This window comes from Homalodisca vitripennis, chromosome 4, assembly GCF_021130785.1.
Source record: "Homalodisca vitripennis isolate AUS2020 chromosome 4, UT_GWSS_2.1, whole genome shotgun sequence".
In the NCBI taxonomy this organism is placed as follows: Eukaryota; Metazoa; Arthropoda; class Insecta; order Hemiptera; family Cicadellidae; genus Homalodisca; species Homalodisca vitripennis.
Genome location: NC_060210.1, coordinates 201,675,001 through 201,699,992, shown reverse-complemented (window position 1 = coordinate 201,699,992; position 24,992 = coordinate 201,675,001). Strand labels below are relative to the sequence as shown.

General features: G+C 38.7%; 1 protein-coding gene across 1 annotated transcript in view; it reads left to right on the top strand.

Annotated features, from left to right (window-relative positions):
- The first annotated feature begins 814 nt into the window (after positions 1–814).
- The window catches only part of LOC124361371, a 29,353-nt gene continuing 5,175 nt past the window's right edge, over positions 815–24,992 (top strand). Inside the window, exons 1-12 of the mRNA XM_046815419.1 lie at positions 815–857; positions 1,464–1,469; positions 6,197–6,291; positions 8,074–8,291; positions 9,676–9,772; positions 10,412–10,543; positions 11,850–11,975; positions 12,430–12,597; positions 16,632–16,784; positions 17,555–17,701; positions 19,752–19,847; positions 23,337–23,567. Coding sequence (XP_046671375.1) covers positions 815–857; positions 1,464–1,469; positions 6,197–6,291; positions 8,074–8,291; positions 9,676–9,772; positions 10,412–10,543; positions 11,850–11,975; positions 12,430–12,597; positions 16,632–16,784; positions 17,555–17,701; positions 19,752–19,847; positions 23,337–23,567 — 1,512 coding nt within the window. The remainder of the gene's footprint in view (positions 858–1,463; positions 1,470–6,196; positions 6,292–8,073; positions 8,292–9,675; positions 9,773–10,411; positions 10,544–11,849; positions 11,976–12,429; positions 12,598–16,631; positions 16,785–17,554; positions 17,702–19,751; positions 19,848–23,336; positions 23,568–24,992) is intronic.

Sequence of the window (24,992 nt, the reverse complement as noted above, 5' to 3'; positions counted from 1 at the left end):
TCTGTGGTTTATAACATTGGTATAAAGTCATTGGGCCATTTCTACAAAATTTCAATTTAGGTAGGCCTGTAGTCCTGTTAGACCTGTACTAATGAGGTACAATGTATACTTTTCATATATCATATAATTTTTTAATACGCGATTGCTGTTTTGGATAGTGGGACAGCTATGGGATTTAATACGATGCCTTTTCAAACAACAATGCAAGTACGTTTGTAAAAATACAAAATTCGGCATTTAAATTTATATTAAAAATTAAACTGCTGTAATTTATATAATGATGCATTTTAAAGATAAAATACTATACAACTTAATTAAGTATGTGTATTTTAGTGAGATAAATATAAATATCAATAATAAAATACTGTTACCTTACAGATTGAATCTATGTACATCTCAATATAGGTGTTTACATAGCCTTCAACTGTCACTTCATCTTGCACGATTTTCATTAATAGACTGTTTTGTCAGCACCTTTGTATAGCCTGCAGAGAATTGTTGAACAATTCTGCACTATACGTACTTAATGTGTTAGAATCTCTGACAGTGTAATGTGTAATGTGTAATATGGTCACTTACAAACTGTCTGTGTCTGTCAACATCGTCGGTTCATTTTCTGACTGTTAACGTGACGTCAAACCAATTCTGAGATTTTTTAAATTAGAAATTATTTCAAAATTTGGTAAATTATGTTATGGACTAGAGCTTTAAAAACGTAGAGCTTATTTTAATCTGTAACAATAATATGTAATAGTTTTTATTCTTTATTTAGGTATCCGAAAGTACCTTAACAATCGATGATATCATACATAAGATGAACCAGCTGTCGAAAATAGTGGAAAGGAAGGAAGTCACAAGTAGGTAAATATTTGTTGAGGTAATCTTGTAACTTTATTTTAATATCGCCTTTCACTGTCCAATAATCCTTTTATTTATCTTTTACCAATATATTTACTGAGGTCATAAAATGTTCTTCTATCTGTGTAGATACAAAGCTTCAACTGATTTAAGGGACCCAAATGATAAGACTACACTTATTATCTCATCAGAGTTAATTATCGTTGCATGATATATTCAGAGTTTGGCTGTAGAAGAAAAGGTGTTGAAATCTCTGTCTGTTTTTGCCAATTACAATTTCGTTGTACCAAAATCTCTGCCAAAATATATGACTAAGTGCACCTGGATTTGTAGTCATATTGCATAACATTTTATTACACCCAAATTTAGTACAAAAAGTCATATTCTCGTTATAGTATGATATTTATTTTGTACGGAACACTCATTAAATTTTTTTCAAGTTCCTATTTTTTTACTCAACAGAAAGGTATATGTGACATTTGGATTGTTGGTATGTATTGTTTCAAAACTTAAAATGTTTAAGCATAAACTTTAACACCTTAGCAGTTTTATTTGTTTCTAAAATTCTGTTGCTTTACCTGATTAGATTTGCTGTTTTGTTACAGAGACAGGTTTGTAGAATTTAGATATGCACTTTTTATGCAAAAAGCCATTTTTAGTGTCTTTTTTAACATTTTTTATGCTGTTTATATATCGTCCTGTAACTCATTTCCACGTCATCACGCGAAATCATTTGGCTATTTGTGCCAAAAAAATTGTGATGGTAATTTAATAATATAAATAAAACCATAAAATACTCCAGAACAGGTGACATACACACGTACACGATTTAGCTGCCTGCACTGTGTGACTTCAGTGAATTCACCAAGGTGTAAACACTCACAGCAGAGGACCAAGGAAGTGCTGAGCATCTAGTAGAAAATACCAGAACTACTTACGCTACGTGCGCAATACTACGGACAGAACAATACAGAACAGGTGACATACCACAAGTACACGATGTAGTTGCTGCACTGTGTGACTTCAGTGAATTCACCAAGGTGTAACAACTCACAGCAGAGGGACCAAGGAAGTGCTGGACATCTAGTAGAAAGTGCCAAGAAACTACTTACGCTACGTGCGCAATACTACGACAGACAACAGAACAGGTGACATACACAAGTACACGATTTAGCTGCCTGCACTGTGTGACTTCAGTGAATTCACCAAGGTTGTAAACACTCATAGCAGAGGACCAAGGAAGTGCTGACATCTAGTAGAAAGTGCCAGAACTACTTACGCTACGTGCGCAATACTACGACAGACAACAGAACAGGTGACATACACAAGTACACGATGTAGCTGCCTGCACTGTGTGACTTCAGTGAAAATTCACCAAGGTGTTAACACTCACAGCAGAGGACCAAGAAAGTGCTGACATCTAGTAGAAAATACCAGAACTACTTACGCTACGGTGCGCAATACTACGACAGACAACAGAACAGGTGACATACACAAGTACACGATGTAGTTGCCATGCACTGTGTGACTTCAGTGAATTCACAAGGTGTTAACACTCACAGCAGAGGACCAAGAAAGTGCTGACATCTAGTAGAATGTGCCAGAACTACTTACGCTACGTGCGCAATACTACGACAGACAACAGAACAGGTGACATACACAAGTACACGATGTAGTTGCCTGCACTGTGTGACTTCAGTGAATTCACCAAGGTGTAAACATCATAGCAGAGGACAAGGAAGTGCTGACATCTAGTAGAAAGTGCCTGAACTACTTACGCTACGTGCGCAACTACTACGACAGACAACAGAACAGGTGACATACACAAGTACACGATGTAGTTGCCTGCACTGTGTGACTTCAGTGAATTCACCAGGTGTTAACACTCACAGCAGAAGGACCAGAAAGTGCTGACATCTAGTAGAAAATACCAGAACTTACTTACGCTACGTGCGCAATACTACGACAGGGACAACAGAGAACAGGTGACATACAACAAGTTACACGATTTAGTTGCCTGCACTGTGTGACTTCAGTGAATTCACCAAGGTGTTAACACTCACAGCAGAGGACCAAGGAAGTGCTGACATCTAGTAGAAAGTGCCAGAAAACTACTTACGCTACGTGCGCAATACTACGACAGACAATACAGAACAGGTGACATACACAAGTACACGATGTAGTTGCCTTCGCACTGTGTGACTTCAGTGGAATTCACCAAGGTGTTAACACTCACAGCAGAGGACCAAGGAAGTGCTGACATCTAGTAGAAAGTGCCAGAACTTACTTACGCTACGTGCGCAATACTACGACAGACAACAGAAAGGTGACATACACAAGTACACGATGTAGTTGCCTGCACTGTGTGATCTTCAGTGAATTCACCAAGGTGTTAAACACTCAACAGCAGAGGACCAAGGAAACAAGTGCTGACATCTAGTAGAAAGAGTGCCAGAACTACTTACGTACGTGCGCAATACTACGACAGACAACAGAACAGGTGACATACACAAGTACTCACGATTTAGCTGCCTGCACTGTGTGACTTTCAGTGAATTCACCAAGGTGTTAACACTCACAGCAGAGGACCAAGGAAGTGCTGACATCTAGTAGAAAGTGCCAGAACTACTTACGCTACGTGCGCAATACTACGACAGACAAACAGAACAGGTGACATATACACAAAGTACACGATTTAGCTGCCTGCACTGTGTGACTTCAGTGAATTCACCAAGGTGTTAACACTCACAGCAGAGGACCAAGGAAGTGCTGACATCTAGTAGAAAGTGCCTGAAACTACTTACGCTACGTGCGCAATACTACGACAGACAACAGAACAGGTGACATTACACAAGTACACGATTTAGCTGCCTGCACTGTGTGACTTCAGTGAATTCACCAAGGTGTAAACACTCATAGCAGAGGACCAAGGAAGTGCTGACATCTAGTAGAAAGTGCCTGAACTACTTACGCTACGTGCGCACTACTACGACAGACAACAGAACAGGTGACATAAACAAGTACACGATTTGTAAGCTGCCTGCACTGTGTGACTTACAGTGAATTCACCAAGGTGTAAACACTCATAGCAGAGGACCAAGGAAGTGCTGACATCTAGTAGAAAGTGCGCTGAACTACTTACGCTACGTGCGCAATACTACGACAGACAACAGAACAGGTGACTTACACAAGTACACCGATTTAGCTGCCTGCACTGTGTGACTTCAGTGAATTCACCAAGGTGTAAACACTCATAGCAGAGGACCAAGGAAGTGCTGACATCTAGTAGAAAGTGCCTGAACTACTTACGCTACGTGCGCAATACTACGACAGACAACAGAACAGGTGACATTACACAAGTACACGATTTAGCTGCCTGCACTGTGTGACTTCAGTGAATTCACCAAGGTGTAAACACTCATAGCAGAGGGACCAAGGAAGTGCTGACATCTAGTAGATAAGTGCCAGAACTACTTACGCTACGTGCGCAATACTACGACAGACAACAGAACAGGTGAACATACACAAGTACACGATTAGCTGCCTGCACTGTGTGACTTCAGTGAATTCACCAAGGTGTAACACTCATAGCAGAGGGGACCAAAGGAAGTGCTGGACATCTAGTAGAAATGTGCCAGAACTACTTACGCTACGTGCGCAATACTACGACAGACAACAGAACAGGTGACATACACAAGTACACGATTTAGCTGCTGCACTGTGTGACTTCAGTGAATTCACCAAGTGTTAACACTCACAGCAGAGGACCATAGAAAGTGCTGACATCTAGTAGAAAGTGCCAGAACTACTTACGCTACGTGCGCAATACTACGACAGACAACAGAACAGGTTGATCATACACAAGTACACGATGTAGCTGCCTGCACTTTGTGTGACTTCAGTGAATTCACCAAGGTGTTAACACTCACAGCAGAGGACCAAGAATGTGCTGACATCTGATCTAGTAGAAAGTGCCAGAACTACTTACGCTACGTGCGCAATACTACGACAGACAACAGAACAGGTGACATACACAAGTACACGATTTAGCTGCTGCACTGTGTGACTTCAGTGAATTCACCAAAGGTGTTAACACTCACAGCAGAGACCAAGAAAGTGCTGACATCTAGTAGAAAAGTGCCAGAACTACTTACGCTACGTGCGCAATACTACGACAGACAAGCAGAAACTAGGGTGACATACACATAGTACACGATGTAGTTGCCTGCACTGTGTGTGACTTCACAGTGAATTCACCAAGGTGTTAACACTCACAGCAGGAGGACAAGGAAGTGCTGACATCTAGTAGAAAGTGCCAGAACTACTTACGCTACGTGCGCAATACTACGACAGACAACAGAACAAAGCGGGGACAATATAACGATGCGTAATATTACGTCACTAGCACACTTGTACGCAATCACTATGAACGCAAAATGGTTACAATGCACTCATTTCAACTTTGTGGGCAGTTTTAGTAAAATCAATGTTTGCAGCCTAAGTTTAGTCTGCGATTGGGTGTAAGAGTTTGTGGAATGGTCTGATTTAACATGCTTAATGCGTATAGGACACTAAATTTTACATCAGACAGCCTTTTTACAATTTCTAAAATAATTCGTCAGCTTATTCTTATTCTTGTTCGGATGTATTGTAAGCAACAACATGCTGTGAAAAATCTGTTCTTTGCGACTGGTTTGGTTACATTTTATTATAATATGCTGAGAACACATATTATGGCTCAAAAATAAACTATAGGCACCCCTATTTTCAGTTTTGAAGCACAAGCACACCTATTTTCAAAGTTTTGAAGCACAGGCACACCTATTTTCAAAGTTTTGAAGCACAGGCACCCCTATTTTCAAAGTTTTGAAGCACAGGCACCCCTATTTTCAAAGTTTTGAAGCACAGGCACACCTATTTTCAAAGTTTTGAAGCACAGTCACATCCAAAACCCAAAATACATTAGAGTATCCAAAAATATTTTAAATGACATTTAATTAAAAAATGTATATATGGACAACCCTTGAAACTATAAAATGTTTGTGACAAAAGTTCTAATCCTACAATAGGCCTACATATATTATATCAATTTTTAAACCTGTTGCGATCACAATTTTATTCATCTCCATAAGTCCTCCAATGATCAAATGGTGCACCTGCATTCATTATAAACAGGATAGAATCAAGTTACATGCATCTATGTAAAAGTAGTACTGCTCCATTATTAACTCAAATCTAAAATAAATAAATGTGCTGATAAATTTTCTCAATCAGATGAGTTAATTATCCCATTGAGTAATCTATTATGAGATGTTGAACTTGTGGAATTTACTTACAGATGCACTGAGGATAGGCTCTGTCATACCAGATTTGTTAACGCCAGAGATGGCCAGAGATGACCTTCTTGTTGACCTTGTGAGCATGCTCAGTCAGGTAAGTACAGATTTACTATAAGCAGTGATCTACCATAACTGTTCCACTTTCCTCTCTAATAATCTTGTTGTGAACCACCTAATGGATTTGTGTACAGTAGGGTGCCAATATAATATAGTAGTAACAGTGCAGTTGTTTGTGATTCTATGGGTTATGGGCAGTTAAAATTTACATCAACGGCAGAAATATCATGACAATGTTTATCTCAAATTAATGGAAAATACAGAAAGAGTAATATGCAGTGTCAGTCAGGGAGTAACAGATAATGATTCCTAATCAACAGCTTTTCCACCCACAATATTGGTCTCTGAGAGAATGTAACCATGACTGTGTCTGTTTAGATAATTGTATTCTATTACATGATTAAACTAATCTTTTAATAATCAGTGGCAAGCGATTTTGTTTAATTTTCCACTACTAACAGTGAGTCACTCATTTTTTGAAAATTTCTGCTAAGATCCCAAGACAGTATGATATGAATGTTTATCAAGAACTTTTAATATGAAATTAGTAGCACTGTAAAAAGAGTGTATTCTGTGATTAAGGATAGTTGGTATATCTACTTAAGAAGTTAGATAATACTTAAGAAGAAGGATAATGAATATTGTTTTATTTACTGAAAACACAGACGAATGTTTTATGGATAGTTAATAAATTTCTAAACAACAGGTATGTCATAACCTGTTACTGTGTGTGAATCAGGTACTAACTTCTGTTACGGTGGACTGTTACAGATTACAGCGCAACAATGTGCAACAGTTAGATACTGGTGTTGTTAGTCAGCTGTTACTTTATATTGTGGTAACAACACGCACACGCACGCACGCAAACGCGCGCGCGATAATAATAATAATTTTATTGTTTTCGAACATGTACATGTTTTTCTTCCTGTCAAGGAAGAAAATAGGGTAAAATTTTGGATTCATACATGATATGTAGGTTACTTTTATACATACAATTTATTCCATCCATCCTACTGCTCATTCATTCGAATTTCCCACTCTAGAGTGAAAAAAACAATAGCACCAGCGTCAGTCAGCCAATCATGTGGTCACCCAAACATGTGCCATGAACTCGTCTGTACTGTAAAAAGCTTCTGGGAGCAATGTAGTTTTCAGACGAGTTTTAAATGCCTTTGGGCATTGCAGAACTTTTTATCAAATTTGGCAGTTTGTTGACAAACTGAGGTCCTGCCTGAGAAGCCAAACGCTCATGTACTACCGTCCTGTGTCTCCCAGTTCGGTAGTTGTCCCTGTCTCTAGTCTCATATGAGTGTATATCACTACCTCTAATGCGATTGCATTTTGATCTGAAGAACAGAGACGTCTCTAGAATGTAGAGGCAGGGCGATTAGTATAAACTTTTTGATTTAACAACATAAGAAATGAAAAAAATAGCAGTAAGAAAGAGTAATTTTTGAAGCACTGTAAATAAAAAATATTCCTCTTGAACATTTGTATCAACTTTATAGAATTGTAACATTTATACACTATATTGATTGACTATTTGATTGATTGATATTAGAAAGTGACACCCGTGAACAAATTTGAGCACAAATAGGACTGCATTGCTTTAAAAATCAGAAGAAAATTTCTACAAAGTGGTTGGAATAATACTTTTAGAGTTTCAGGAAGTTTATAGTGGTATAGTTGTGGTATCCTTTGAAGCCATTTATTGTGACGAACAAAATACTGTATAACTGTACACCAGTCCTGATTGGCTACAAAGTGGTCTCAGTATTATCAGTGTTACATTTTGAACACGTTTGACCTCTGTCGGCAGCTTCCTTTGAAGAGCTTCATGGACCACAAGATGTGCGTATTCGCTGTGCGTAACGCTCTGGTCACCATCAAGAGACGGGACACTGTCAGAGTGACTGTGGATGTGGCCGTGGACAGCTCCAGCCTGCTGTTGACAATCACCAGGAGTCTGCTGGACTACACAAAACGTGATCACGCACCCACTTACTTTACTTTCAGCATGATGCATCAAACGATCAGGTACACACATTTGTAAATATATTATTATTGTTGACAAGACCATTGTTAACGATTGGCAGATCTCTTTGACCGTTTTAAATGTAGAAATATTGGCTTCCAAATCTCCTCCATTTCATGTTCACACTTGGAAAATTTACAGAAGCTAATCATTTGGAAATTTGGATTGCGGTATTGGTTCCACATTCATAATTAATACCTATGGTGGGATTCTTCAATAAAGACTCACAACTTTCATGAGTGTGGTAATTTGAAGTATAATGTTTGAACTAACCATCATCACCGCAATTTAAACTTTAAACCAAGATAAATGTTTATTAAATTTGAATTCCAAGATACATGGTTATTTTGAAATCCTTGGATTTTTATAGACCTTCCAGGTCGCGTGTAGGGTGTAAATACAAATTAAAGTTCAGAAAGTTTGAATCATCAATTTAAAAAGTAATTGTTTTATGCATCATTAAAAAATAGAAGAAACCACTGCGTCACACTTATTGAGTTAAAAACTAACTTAATCTGCGCACACAAACTGTTTGAACTGTAACCCGTCATTAGGCTCATGAACCCCAAACTTTTAAGTATTTAAAATTATAGAGCAGTTGTAAAGCCAAAATTTCGTGGTTCTTATTTATTTTCTTAAACTAAACCTTAAATGAGTAGTTCATTCAACTTAATGGAAAAAATTACGAGAAGGATTAAAAAAATTGAGGTACAGTGAACACATACTATTTTTAAAGCTTATACACCCATTTATGTTTTAGTTTGTTTTATTGAGTCAGCATGATTCAAAAATAATATGGTTAAAAGTAAAAGTTTAAAAGAAAAGTAAAATTAATTTCCTTTTCCTAAAATAAAGTTGTTAAAGAACATGAACGGGGGAGTACAATAATTTCTGTTCGTGTCTTGTAAAGAATTGTTGAAAATTCTTAGAAACAAAATATTTTAATTTGACAACAAACAACATTTAGTAAAAGAAAGGTAGTAACGACAGATGGTGTGACATAAAGTGACATTGACATACTATAACAATCTGAGATGTAACTAATGAGGGGGGGGGTGAGGGGTGGAGCACCTCACTGAAGCCCTAGAAATTTCAAAAATATACATATGACAGCAAGTCAACTTGTTTCGATAGGAGTTAAATAATTTACTTTGAATTAGGCTCATATAATTGATTTAAATTCAAATTTATTCTATACCCAAAGGTGACATGTACTCACCAATTACACTCCTCCCCCAAAGCCAAATCTTAGTTACGGCATTAAAAATAATCATCCTGATGATAATATAATCTCCCGACCAGTTGTGTTGGGGGGTAGCTACTGTATTACTGTTGCTGCAGAATTACTTGCTGGTTTAGCGCTGACATGGACGATGTTGGTTGCAGTTATTTGCTGGACTGGGTTGATGTGATCTTGGACGTTAAACATGAAGATATGCTCTTACAACGCGTGGAGTACACTCGCCCCGACCTTTATTTCAAGGTATATTATTAGAGTTTAACAGTTGCATTTTGTTGATTTGTTGATTTTTTTACTGTAAATTAATTGTTGTAGTAATGTTTACAAGATTATGTTAAAAATTAGACTCCTAGTAAAGAAAGAAAATTATTTTTGAAAATGTGTTTAATGTGATTAACCTCTATTTGCATCTAAAACATACATATAATAGATGCAGTTAACTTGTTATTGGTTTGTAAAGTACTAATATAATCTGATTAACAGAAAAAAGAGAATAGTAGCAAAATTTCCTGACTTTATTGTTCCTCAGAATAAAATTATAAATTTCTCTAAGACCAAAAATATCAATGGCTCGTGATGATGGGAAATAAATAGGTTGAACCTAGAGGAATACTCTGGCTGACAAATTTTAAATTATCACTAAAACCTAAGCAAATAGAGGGCGGGAATTTAGATATAAACTTTTCTAGTGGTAAGAAATGAAAAAGAGAGGTATCAAATTTTTTTCTAATTGTTCAAAAAATATGAGTAGTATTACATGATTGTAAAGTTGAAACTGCGGTAAAATTGTTTGCTTAAAATGTTCAGCAACGGACACGCTAGGTATTACCTACCACTTCTAGCTCAAGGTGTCAAAGAGTTAAAGCAGTGTGTAACTTTCAGATGAGCAGAATAACCAAGAACGTGTTGGCAAGTTTCAAGAACATCGGGAGGACACTGATATTGCGACACTTGCCCTCCCAGACTCACAGGTGGATCGAGAGTACGTTAGGTGTGATCTCCATGTGGACCAAGGTAATACAGTAATGTCCTATGCACTCTTCCATAATCACTCCACACATTATTGTCCACGACAACTCTCTGGTAACGTTTCTTCAAAAGAACTCTAGCCATTTCAGGGCATCTCAATCAGTTTTTCTATCATTACTTCAAAATTTACAGTCACAGGTTCTGCCTGGATAGGTCACAGAAAGGTCAATAAACTGCGAGCCATCTACAGCTGTCGAAAGTTTTGCTTTTGGGACAAAAGGGGACAAGATAGAACTTTCTTCAAAGTATCTATGGTTTCTTCTGAACACAGCAGCCTTCTCAAAAGCTTTTGAAAAGCTGGAAAGAAGAGAAACGGGCCTCAGATTGTCAACTGAATATATTTTTTTGGGGGGATTGCCTTCACTATTGCAAACTTCAGGAGACATTTAGAGATTCCATTTTGAATAGAGAAGAGGTTTTATTAATGAGATGCACCAGAGGCCTGACGTGAGCTTATATACAGGAGGAAAGGACACACCTCGTTCCAGCGTGCTGACCTTTTTGGTTGCAGAGAGCTAATTATTTCAGATGCCTCCTTTTCAAATGTAAGATGAAAGTTGCTCAATCTGTCACTGGTGTTTTGGGCCTAAATTGTATATATAGAGCCACGTTTACTTTATTATTTCTCTCACAGAAATATATATTGAAAATAGATGATATTTCACTCTTATCACTATCAATAGAAATGTTAAAAATAATCTTGTATAATTTGTTTACAGGCTATTCTCTGCCAGTTACTATAGTTACCACCAACCACACTGCCTTAACTTTATTTTTACATTTTTCATATGACCGCTGTTATTTTTTAGTTGAGCAGCTCTCACCCATTTCTTAAATTTGTATGTTTTCACGTATGCTATGCGTACAGGATCTCGATTAAACTTTTCCATATTTTTAATTGTCTTTTCCGTACACTAAAGGTACAAATCCCATTTGTAACGCAGTGCTCTGAACAAGTTTTTCATCAAATTTCTGTCTTTGAGTGTAAATGCAGTAAATCGCATTTGTCTGAAAACGCCAATGGAATATTTTTATTTTTCATTCATATCAAAATTACTAAGAATCATTATGTCCCATGAAAATGTTGTAAGAGTAATAAGCTACTAATAATTGATATAGAAAAGAAATATCAGGAGTACTTAAACTATCTTACTTACCTCTTATTATTCTTAATTAAAAAGGAAATAATTTTACAGGTTAAGTAATTTTGAAACGTAATTTATTTATCATAGTGGCAATTGTAATATATATGCCTTGTACCGTTTAAGTTGTTAAATGTCTATTGTTCCAGGTAGACGATCCTGTGTCACTCAGCAAGTTTGAACTCGGCGGGAAATTTGAGGAGATAGTTCCAGTTGCAGTGTCGGAGAGGTTGGCAAAATATGCTGCGGCAATCCATAGAGATTTGGGTTTATCGGTAAATATTTGTTTTTTGTTTTTGTAGATGTAAGGTAGAAAAATGAAAAGATTCATTGAAAATTCTGCTCTAATTACCAACTGAAATGTATAAATTGGTTATTTGAAACATTTCTTCAATAAAATTCACCGAGTTGCACTTAAGTTTACACGCGCGCCCACACACACACACACACACACACACACACACACACACACACACACACACACACACACACACACACACACACACACACACACACACATACTTGTACGTACATGGACCTTAATTAGACAGACACAAGACTTGTAATAGGTAAAAAAACAAATCTTCAAATACTTTGACAAAGTAAAGTATAATTTATTGTCAACATCAATGTTATCACATATTTTCTTAATTGCTCATAAAATGTCTAATAAAAATTTTAATAACATTTATACAATTTTATTTACTTTTTCAATGTTTTGATCTGCAGTTTGTATATCTTGAGAAGAGTCCATTATGGTGGCACAAGGGTGTGAATACAATCAACCTAGATATTCACTTATGCTTCAAGAAATCACAACGAATCTGCAACTATCCACGGTTCCTACCGGGACCTCTCAGAGTGGCTTACAATGGCACCGATGTTCTCATTACTCAGGTCAGTTCACAGGGTTTGCTATCATGAGACTAGGTGAATGTAGTTGTATAGAACCCATGCATACTTGGGTGCAACTATCCTCGGTTCCTACCGGGACCTCTCAGAGTGGCTTACAATGGCACCGATGTTCTCATTACTCAGGTCAGTTCACAGGGTTTGCTATCATGAGACTAGGTGAATGTAGTTGTATAGAACCCATGCATACTTGGGTGCAACTATCTATCCTCGGTTCCTACCGGGACCTCTAAGAGTGGCTTACAATGGCACCGATGTTCTCATTACTCAGGTCAGTTCACAGGGTTTGCTATCATGAGACTAGGTGAATGTAGTTGTATAGAACCCATGCATACTTGGGTGCAACTATCCTCGGTTCCTACCGGGACCTCTCAGAGTGGCTTACAATGGCACCGATGTTCTCATTACTCAGGTCAGTTCACAGGGTTTGCTATCATGAGACTAGGTGAATGTAGTTGTATAGAACCCATGCATACTTGGGTGCAACTATCCTCGGTTCCTACCGGGACCTCTCAGAGTGGCTTACAATGGCACCGATGTTCTCATTACTCAGGTCAGTTCACAGGGTTTGCTATCATGAGACTAGGTGAATGTAGTTGTGTAGAACCCATGTATACTTGAGTGTAACTATCCTCGGTTCCTACCGGGACCTCTCAGAGTGGCTTACAATGGCACCGATGTTCTCATTACTCAGGTCAGTTCACAGGGTTTGCTATCATGAGACTAGGTGAATGTAGTTGTATAGAACCCATGCATACTTGGGTGCAACTATCCTCGGTTCCTACCGGGACCTCTCAGAGTGGCTTACAATGGCACCGATGTTCTCATTACTCAGGTCAGTTCACAGGGTTTGCTATCATGAGACTAGGTGAATGTAGTTGTATAGAACCCATGCATACTTGGGTGCAACTATCCTCGGTTCCTACCGGGACCTCTCAGAGTGGCTTACAATGGCACCGATGTTCTCATTACTCAGGTCAGGTCAGAGTGCTTGCTATCATCACACTAGGATGAATGTAGTTGTGTAGAAACCATGTATACTTGAGTGCAACTATCCTCGGTTCCTACCGGGATCTCTAAGAGTGACTTACAATGGCACCGATGTTCTCATTACTCAGGTCAGTTCACAGGGTTTGCTATCATCAGACTAGGTGAATGTAGTTGTATAGAACCCATGCATACTTGGGTGCAACTATCCTCGGTTCCTACCGGGACCTCTAAGAGTGACTTACAATGGCACCGATGTTCTCATTACTCAGGTCAGGTCAGAGTGCTTGCTATCATCACACAGGATGAATGTAGTTGTGTAGAACCCATGCATACTTGGGTGCAACTATCCTCGGTTCCTACCGGGATCTCTAAGAGTGACTTACAATGGCACCGATGTTCTCATTACTCAGGTCAGGTCAGAGTGCTTGCTATCATCACACTAGGATGAATGTAGTTGTGTAGAACCCATGTATACTTGAGTGTAACTATCCTCGGTTCCTACCGGGATCTCTAAGAGTGACTTACAATGGCACCGATGTTCTCATTACTCAGGTCAGGTCAGAGTGCTTGCTATCATCACACAGGATGAATGTAGTTGTGTAGAACCCATGCATACTTGAGTGCAACTATCCTCGGTTCCTACCGGGACCTCTAAGAGTGACTTACAATGGCACCGATGTTCTCATTACTCAGGTCAGGTCAGAGTGCTTGCTATCATCACACAGGATGAATGTAGTTGTGTAGAACCCATGCATACTTGGGTGTAACTATCCTCGGTTCCTACCGGGACCTCTAAGAGTGACTTACAATGGCACCGATGTTCTCATTACTCAGGTCAGGTCAGAGTGCTTGCTATCATCACACTAGGATGAATGTAGTTGTGTAGAACCCATGTATACTTGAGTGTAACTATCCTCGGTTCCTACCGGGATCTCTAAGAGTGACTTACAATGGCACCGATGTTCTCATTACTCAGGTCAGGTCACAGTGTTTGCTATCATCACACTAGGTGAATGTAGTTGTGTAGAACCCATGTATACTTGAGTGTAACTATCCTCGGTTCCTACCGGGACCTCTAAGAGTGACTTACAATGGCACCGATGTTCTCATTACTCAGGTCAGGTCAGAGTGCTTGCTATCATCACACAGGATGAATGTAGTTGTGTAGAACCCATGCATACTTGGGTGCAACTATCCTCGGTTCCTACCGGGACCTCTAAGAGTGACTTACAATGGCACCGATGTTCTCATTACTCAGGTCAGGTCAGAGTGCTTGCTATCATCACACTAGGTGAATGTAGTTGTGTAGAACCCATGTATACTTGAGTGTAACTATCCTCGGTTCCTACCGGGATCTCTAAGAGTGACTTACAATGGCACCGATGTTCTCATTACTCAGGTCAGGTCAGAGTGCTTGCTATCATCACACTAGTGAATGTAGTTGTGTAGAACCCATGTATACTTGAGTGCAACTATCCTCGGTTCCTACCGGGATCTCTAAGAGTGACTTACAATGGCACCGATGTTCTCATTACTCAGGTCAGGTCAGAGTGCTTGCTATCATCACACTAGGATGAATGTAGTTGTGTAGAACCCATGCATACTTGGGTGCAACTATCCTCGGTTCCTACCGGGATCTCTAAGAGTGACTTACAATGGCACCGATGTTCTCATTACTCAGGTCAGGTCAGAGTGCTTGCTATCATCACACTATAATGTAGTTGTGTAGAACCCATGTATACTTGAGTGTAACTATCCTCGGTTCCTACCGGGATCTCTAAGAGTGACTTACAATGGCACCGATGTTCTCATTACTCAGGTCAGGTCAGAGTGCTTGCTATCATCACACAGGATGAATGTAGTTGTGTGTAGAACCCATGCATACTTGGGTGCAACTATCCTCGGTTCCTACCGGGATCTCTAAGAGTGACTTACAATGGCACCGATGTTCTCATTACTCAGGTCAGGTCAGAGTGCTTGCTATCATCACACAGGATGAATGTAGTTGTGTAGAACCCATGCATACTTGGGTGCAACTATCCTCGGTTCCTACCGGGATCTCTAAGAGTGACTTACAATGGCACCGATGTTCTCATTACTCAGGTCAGGTCAGAGTGCTTGCTATCATCACACTATGAATGTAGTTGTGTAGAACCCATGTATACTTGAGTGTAACTATCCTCGGTTCCTACCGGGATCTCTCTAAGAGTGACTTACAATGGCACCGATGTTCTCATTACTCAGGTCAGGTCAGAGTGCTTGCTATCATGAGACTAGGTGAATGTAGTTGTGTAGAACCCATGTATACTTGAGTGTAACTATCCTCGGTTCCTACCGGGATCTCTAAGAGTGACTTACAATGGCACCGATGTTCTCATTACTCAGGTCAGGTCAGAGTGCTTGCTATCATCACACTATGAATGTAGTTGTGTAGAACCCATGTATACTTGAGTGTAACTATCCTCGGTTCCTACCGGGATCTCTAAGAGTGACTTACAATGGCACCGATGTTCTCATTACTCAGGTCAGGTCAGAGTGCTTGCTATCATCACACTATAATGTAGTTGTGTAGAACCCATGTATACTTGAGTGTAACTATCCTCGGTTCCTACCGGGATCTCTAAGAGTGACTTACAATGGCACCGATGTTCTCATTACTCAGGTCAGGTCAGAGTGCTTGCTATCATCACACTATAATGTAGTTGTGTAGAACCCATGTATACTTGAGTGTAACTATCCTCGGTTCCTACCGGGACCTCTAAGAGTGACTTACAATGGCACCGATGTTCTCATTACTCAGGTCAGTTCACAGGGTTTGCTATCATTAGACTAGTATTAATTTGTCAATGTGAAATGTGTTTAAAGTCTGCAATTGAGCTAGCCAAACCCACTCTACTGTGTGATATCACTGCATCTTACTATCTTATTGCTGTTTACACACTTTGAGTTTTTAATAATTGGGTCTTACTCTTGTCATGGATATAATTTGAAGTTTAGGTTAAAACTGAACCTTGATATCATTTTTACAGATAAGAAACACCACTGGTGTGGTTCACCAGTTTGATCACTCCAACTCTATAAGGAATCTGGATGAAGAGCTTACGATATTCAAGCTACATGCTCCGTTCAAGGGTAGAGTGTATGTCGACTTCCAGGATGGGCTCCATATCAATAAACTGCTGGTAAAGATATTAACAAAAAGTTTTTTGTTTATTTCTTACTATCCAGTAATGGCAGTTCAACAATAATATGAATGATTTATGAATTAAGGTGTTTGTTAAAATGAAAGATGTTTTTATTCACTGACAACTTCAGTTTCAAATTAATTGGATTTCCTTCTCAGCGAAAATACACTTGGATTTGAAAAAGTTGCTGAGCATATAGAGGACACTTCCTCTAGGGAGAAGTGTTGAGTCTAGATCAAGGATATTGAAGTCTCACTAAGTAATTTTCGTTCAGAATAAAGCTTGAAAGCAGCAATGGGTAGCTCAAGTTTGAGGCCATAACTACAGTATACTGCATTCCTCTTTCACACAAGTGACATTGACTGATGCGTGGTTGACACATTGTTCTGTAAATGACTAATATGATAGTACAAGTTAGACATACAATTTTTAATACAACAGTTGTGTCTTTGAATTAATGACAAGATTTTGATTTTACCAACGTTATACTGTGTGTAAAAATATATAATTCAATGTTTCATAAATGTGAAATCCATCCTCTTCTTCAGATATAAATAATAATATGTATTCCAGTCTTTGAATTATAGTATTCTATTTTTGTAACATATAATTATAAAAAATATCTAATATTTTGCTATCTTTTCAAATTATTTATCAACTTTGAACAATATTTATATTTTATTTGTTTTATAAGAAGTTGTTATACATGCTTACTTATACATTCATTAAAATATATAATAACTAATGGATTTATGATTATTGCATAGGTGCAGTTCAGAGCAAACTACAGGCCAAATTACACAAGCTTGAGTTCTAAAGGAGTCATGGTAAATAGTTCACTCAGAAATGCTCTTACTTACGACCCAGAGGATGAAGATCACCTCCACTACATGGCTCTCATGCCCCTTCCCCAGGTGAGATACCAGGGCTCGTCACACGTGTATCAGCCAAACTGTAACATTGTACACAAGTAAGAGTATTTGTAAGTACAGTTGTAGATTCGGCAAAGTCCTGACCTTGAATCCTATCATATTTAGCCGCTTCATCTTCCCTGTCATACAAGATACTACTTTCTGTGATTTCCCCAGGCGAGCTAATTCTCTTCTGGCTGGTTTATGCCTGCGAGTTAAAGGTACCACTGGGCACAGCAAAAATCGATGTGACAGTTAAATCTGGGCAACCTTATGGATGTCCAGGAGCGGCACATCACTAACCGCAAATGTCGAGATTCTGGGGTAAAAAGGTAGATCGAAGGTCTAGTCTACTGCGGGAGATGACTGTTGGAGTTGGTGGATATAAGGGCGTGCCACCCCTGCATTCTGATATTAGTGCCCGAAAATCCTTCCTCGTGGATCTTGATAGGAACCCGCCTCTGATCCTGAATATCCTGTCACTTCCGAACCAAACATTTTTCTCTCATTACATTTAGCATAAAGATCCTTTTAATACTAAATGTAATGAGAGCTTTCTCAGCTTCTTGTCCTATGGGAACAAAAGAAACATTTCCGTGCTTGACTTTTTGCTTCATAAACTTCCAATACACACTTATACTCTACATTAACTTGTGAGCACAAATTTAATGACAAAGAGGAAGGCCCCTTATACCGAAATGTCCATTTGCTTAACCACACTGACCTATTTCACAATAATACATGTGTCACACTGAACTCTATCTGTATACATTTTGTTTGATGATGAAGATTGACATAGAATGTGTAGCAATATACGTAACCTTTTTATTTACATGTCTGTAGTGGTTTGTACAATTTAACCCCCAGATCCGCTGTTGACGATTTGCTCAAAAGTGAATATCGTATTTAATATTGCATAATTGTTGCTGGAGCCCATGTGCATTCTAATACTTTCTGACTATACAATATCAAATTTCATATCATTACAGAAATTTTATAAACAATGATGTGCATGTAATAATATTTTATATGTTGAAATATTAATTAATATATATAGAAATTAATTTGAGATTAAACATTTCTAAAATGTGTTCTAAACTCATAGAGCCATTCAAGAGAACCAAATTAGAGGTTACTATGAACATTCTGGTTATAAATTAGGCCTAGAAATCTGAGAAGTTAAGCTGGCAGTCCCATGAGAACTCCCGTGTAGAGGTTCCCATGCAAACCTGAAAGTTTTCAAACAAAATATAAGGAATGCCAAATTGCATAATTCCAATCTAGTTAGTGCCTCCAGAATACCTTAAAACTTCTCACATAGGTGATACGGTCAAAAATAAACTCTTATCTGTGAAAACTTACTGGAATCCCCATTTTAATTCCAATTTCTCCAAACAGCACAACTCCTAATTGAAACATTTTTTCATTGGGTACTCAGAGATACTATTTTGAAAAAAAGTGGTATAAAGCAAAAAGGTGTTTAATCAACCTCTATAGGATGCCCCAGAAGTTAACAGCATAGCTTCAGATATAACATGTATGATATGTTATACGAGTTGCTGTCTGGACTTACAATGTGTGCAGTACTCACATCAAAAGTGGTAAAGTTGTCATTTTCGTAAAATTTTAAAATGGTATTCTAACATTTCAGACACTGATGACTGAAACTCATTTGCATGTAACAGAGTATTATAATCACATGCCTAATGATGATTTTCTGTTACTAATCAAGAATTTTCTCAAAGTGGTCTACACATGCTGTTGATTGATTTTAAAAGATTGACCATCTCTAAATGTTTAAAACCATGCAGATTTTGCCAGAAGGATACTCAATCACCTTATGGCGCACGGTTACTGAGTAGAACATCCAAACCTGTTTTGGGAACTCATCCAGATATATTTTTCACGGATAGCATAAAGGTGGCCCAGTAGTTTATAACATTTAATGCATGCATTATCTACAACCACGCTTTTCACATGATCTCTGAGTTCTATGTGTTACTTATTACATTGTCAATTACTCCTTGTGTTTGAGCCAAGCTTATGGTTATAGGTATCAAAGAGTGAAACTGTCAACTTTACAGCGAGAATTTACTATAAATTGTGCAAGACTTGGAGCAGAGGCAGCTGGAGAAGTTCAGGGTGCAAGGTGAGTAGTGTTTTTATCATGAAGTAATATTCCAAAGGGATAAATATATCCAAAGGTACTCGTGAGAGAGCTCTCCAAATGTTCTGAAATTGTTCCACTCTCAAATGTGAGTCAAGTTACAATTTCGGTTGAATAAAGTTTTGATGTAGAAAGCGAGTGTGCTCTTGTGATCTGAGGTGGAGGGTAACCTCAGTTGACTGACTCATTCTGCACCACCGGGACAACACTTACTCGATCGGCTACAGATCAACTGTGTCGTGATCTGAGGTGGAGGGTAACCTCAGTTGACTGACTCATTCTGCACCACCGGGACAACACTTACTCGATCGGCTACAGATCAACTGTGTCGTGATCTGAGGTGGAGGGTAACCTCAGTTGACTGACTCATTCTGCACCACCGGGACAACACTTACTCGATCGGCTACAGATCAACTGTGTCGTGATCTGAGGTGGAGGGTAACCTCAGTTGACTGACTCATTCTGCACCACCGGGACAACACTTACTCGATCGGCTACAGATCAACTGTGTCGTGATCTGAGGTGGAGGGTAACCTCAGCTGACTGACTCATTCTGCACCACCGGGACAACACTTACTCGGTCGGCTACAGATCAACTGTGTCGTGATCTGAGGTGGAGGGTAACCTCAGCTGACTGACTCATTCTGCACCACCGGGACAACACTTACTCGATCGGCTACAGATCAACTGTGTCGTGATCTGAGGTGGAGGGTAACCTCAGCTGACTGACTCATTCTGCACCACCGGGACAACACTTACTCGATCGGCTGCAGATCAACTGTGTCGTGATCCATTTGTTTATTAGTTTATTCCAAACATTCATGAAATGGCAATACACTTTGAATTGGCGGAGAACAAAAGAAATCGTTAGTATCATTTCTCCATTATGTTGAAACAATCCGTGCTACACTTCACACAGAATGATAAAAATAGTATTTCTACTTGTTTTGTCTTCAAAATGATGTTTAAGGGAGTGTGACCAGATTTTTAAAAATTAAAAAATATTCCATCTAGAACCGGTTGTATCACCTTTGTTTCATCTATAAATATTTACAAATACGTTTCACCAAATCACCAATATATTTTTTTTCGTATTATTGTAACAATTACTATGAAATTATGGAGCTTTCAGGAAATATGATAAATTAACAACTTTTTTAGACGCCAAGAACAAAATAAAAATGGTTTGAAAGATATTATTTATCCATTTCGGTTGATTTTATAAAGGCCTGCTTATTGATTTTCAACAGAGGGTAATCTCTGTAACCTTCTTCTTACTCATTTCTGGTTAATTTGTTCAATTTGTAGCTAACTCCTAGTATACATCCAGCAATCTCCGAGAGTGTTCTCCGTCTTGCCAGTAGGCTCTTGGAAACTGGAGTAGGCACACGAAAATAATCTCCAAACTCACAACATGAGAGCCACTCCACCGAGTCTGTGAGTTTTATTCAACTGCGCCCAAGAGTGCACTCATCTTTATTCAACTCACCTAATACGTATTTAATAGACAGATTTTAATTAAATGGTTTTATGCTAATTTCAAAACTATACCACTTTAAAAATTGTAGATAATGATGTAATAAAAAATGGTAGGCTCTAATAATTTCATTAATTTTCTTCTATTTGGTAGCTATTGTGTTTTTTTACAGACGATTATACTATTACCTTTATTCTCATATGTTGCATACATGCAGTTGTAACGTGCTTTCTGCTTGAATTAGTATATGTCCCAAATGAGCCTGATCATCTCATTAAAATATCTAATTAAAGAGATATTAAGAGCCTTTAACGTTTGGACGAAATATTCAAGCCTAGAAGTATTGCATTTTGCCTAACCTACCATAACGGCGCAGGAGAAATTCGTTTCAGCGAGTGAAGGACATTGGCTACTGCTACAAGTAGGTCAACAGCTGTTACCTGTAGGGCAGGCATAGATTGATAGCGGCATCCCTGTTTAAACCTGCATACCAGTAGCGAACATTCTAGTGGCTTCTGGGCATTGATGATACGACATTGGAGACTAGAAGAACCCTCTAGACTTCGCTGGATTATTTTGGTGTACAAAGGAGTATTTTAGAGGGTTTGTATTCCCTGGAGTCTGATCGTGGCTGCTGGACTGATCCTCCGTAGACTAATGGTTATAGTCTCGGCTCTCTAACTGAGAGATCACGGGTTCAAATCCCTGGGAGGTCCAATCAGGCATAGACACGATTGATAAAGTACTTTGCAAATAAATACCACGATCGATAGAGTACTTTGCAAATAAATATCAGTGTAATAAAATAAAAATATCAGTGTACATCGAAGCCAGCATAGCTTAAAGCTGAGGCTTAAAATAGAAGAAAAAAAAGTCTGTTAGCGCCACTGTTGCTGCGCTCACCGAGTTGCTGTTGTCGGCACCCGCCTGTTCGTCTGCCGTCCCGTACCGACCGACACTGCCGTACCGCACATCCGGTTCACCAACGGTCGCGTGCTTCCTCTCGGATCGGTCGACTTCGTTGAAGTTACCGGGCGTGGACTTGTCGTCCTCTGGTAAGTGACTTACACATTTTCTGGTGACCTCTCAGGTTATACTGTATTCCTCTCCGAGACAGAGACCATTCCTCTCGATATACCTCGAAGGATAATCAGCGCCTGGGACTCATAATAAGGGTTACATCAATTATTACTCTTTTACTGTCTTTAGGTAGTTAAGTTGGTTTATGTTAAATGTTTAATTATATATCTGTATCGTAAGAAGGGTTTAATTATCTTAAGATATCTTATCTAAGTCTATGTGGTTATATCAGTAGTAGTCTTGGTATATCTAGTTGTTTTTTTTCTTTTCACTGTAACGCAGATTAGAGGCAATACTGGCTGTAACTGTTATAAAATGATATAGGATACGTTTTTGCCCTTTACGGGAATTGTTGCAATAAACTCGAGTTTGTAAAGTTCTGTATTCTTGAGTCTTCCTGTCTTCACAGCTTAACCATCAGTTTCCTATACTTTTACTATACAGTACTCTACTGAGATCAAAGAAAGGCTAAGGATTCAAATTTATAGTTACATTAATATAGTTGGAGTCACACCAAACATTTTCCTACTTACTAAATTTATAAATATATTCTTATTCTCACAATTAAATTTAACGTTTATTATAAACGGCTCATCGACCCATGGTAATTCTCTTGGGTCCCTACACCTGCTTACCCTGGTGAAGTCCCGGAACCTGGAGAGGACTGGTTCCTTGTTACAGTCCCTGGAGTCCCCTTCCAAAACAAGGTGGCGCCTCAAAATAAATATTGAAAGTTTCTCGTCGTTGTTGTGGACTTCACCTAGGACTTGGAACAACTTACCCCTCTTTCCCCTGAGCTAGCCAGCATCAGTAACAGAGACTGGTGTGGACTGTTACACAATATACTAAACCATCACCTACAAACTTCTGTTATTATAAAAACTGAATGAAGAACGTGACTTCACTGCACTCAGGTGTCGGACAGGTCCACGAGAGAGCGGCTGGTGTGTGAGTGCGCTCACCTCTCCATGTTCGCCGCGCAGTTGGCAGTGCCGTACATTCGCGAAGACACACTGCAAGTGTTGGTGCTGGAACCTGTCCAGGCCGGCAAGATTCTGCCTGTCCTGATCCTGCTGAGTCAGCTGGCCCTGTACCTGGTGGGTTGCGTCTTCGCCTGGCTAGTCGACCGCAGAGATAAAGCCAAGGTGATACCCAACTTATTCAACTTAAGTCTAGGGAGGTTTAATTGATTATAACACAGGTCTGCGACATAAAAATTGTTTCAATTTCAATAAGTGATTTTTATAGTATTTTCAACGCTGATTTTGGGAAAAATAGTGGAAACATTTTATCACGTGCAGTTATTTAACAAACTGCTTGTCTAGTTTTGGCTATTTTGATATTTTTATACTTTTTTTAGTATTTAAGTGAGTTTGAATTTGGGATTTTAGAATCCCTATAAACTGTTATTTAGCATAAAGTACTTTTTAAAATTATAACAAAAATATTATGAGGTATTTTTTGTTACATAACAGTTTTTATACTACATAAGTTATACGTAAAATAAAGAGTAATTAGGAGAAACCATCAGTATTTTCATTCGGTGCTTGTCCATTGCCTCCCCCCTCCCCATTCACTTACTACTGACTCATTGAGCTAGCATCTTTCATGTCAGTGCCTGTCTGCCGCACTGCCCCTTCCCCTCCATCAGCAAGCAGTGAGCTCCTGCTATTGTTCTTCAGTTCACAGTACCTCTTCACTCTATGCTGTTCACGTCTTGTTGTTACTAGTGCTTTAGAGTAGTGACTGTTTTCTTGTGTTGTGATTTTGATTTATGAATAATGACTACTAGAGGGTGTATAAACTCACCAGATTGCTTCTGCTACATTTGTAGTAACTATACCATTAAAAGGCAACAAAGAAACATTTCTGATTTTGTTGAAAAGGTATACTTTGCCTATTTTGGTATAAAATTAGGCGATCAACATAAGTCTTGGGCCCCACACGAAGTTTGCTCAGTGTGTGTTGAAGAACTGAGGCAATGGTTTCAAGGTAAAAAACAGTCCTTACGTTTTGGAATACCAATGGTTTGGAGGGAGCCCAAAAATCATAGTGATGACTGCTATTTTTGTTCTTGTAACGTGCAAGGCTTCGATTTGAAAAACAAAAAGGACACCCTTACATACAATCTGCCATTCGCCCTGTTCCTTAATGATTTAGTTAGAGACCTAGGTCTTCCTAAGAACTCGGCAGAAATTTTAGGATCTAGATTAAAAGATAAAAATATGCTGGCTCCGGGTACATCTTTTTCTTGGTATAGATCCAGGGAGAAGAAGTTTGTACCTTTCTTCTCTCAAGAAGGTGATCTGGTGTTTTGCAGTGATGTTCCTGGCCTTATGGTATGTTTCAAAATAGAATATGCTCCTGATGAGTGGAGACTTTTTATTGATTCTTCAAAAAGAAGCCTTAAAGCAGTACTTCTACACAATGGCAATAAGTATGCATCTGTGCCAGTTGGACACTCGGTGCACTTAAAAGAATGATATGAAAACCATGAACTGTTTTTTAATAAACTCTACTATCCGGACCATAAATGGACTCTATGTGGTGATTTAAAAGTGATTTCAATG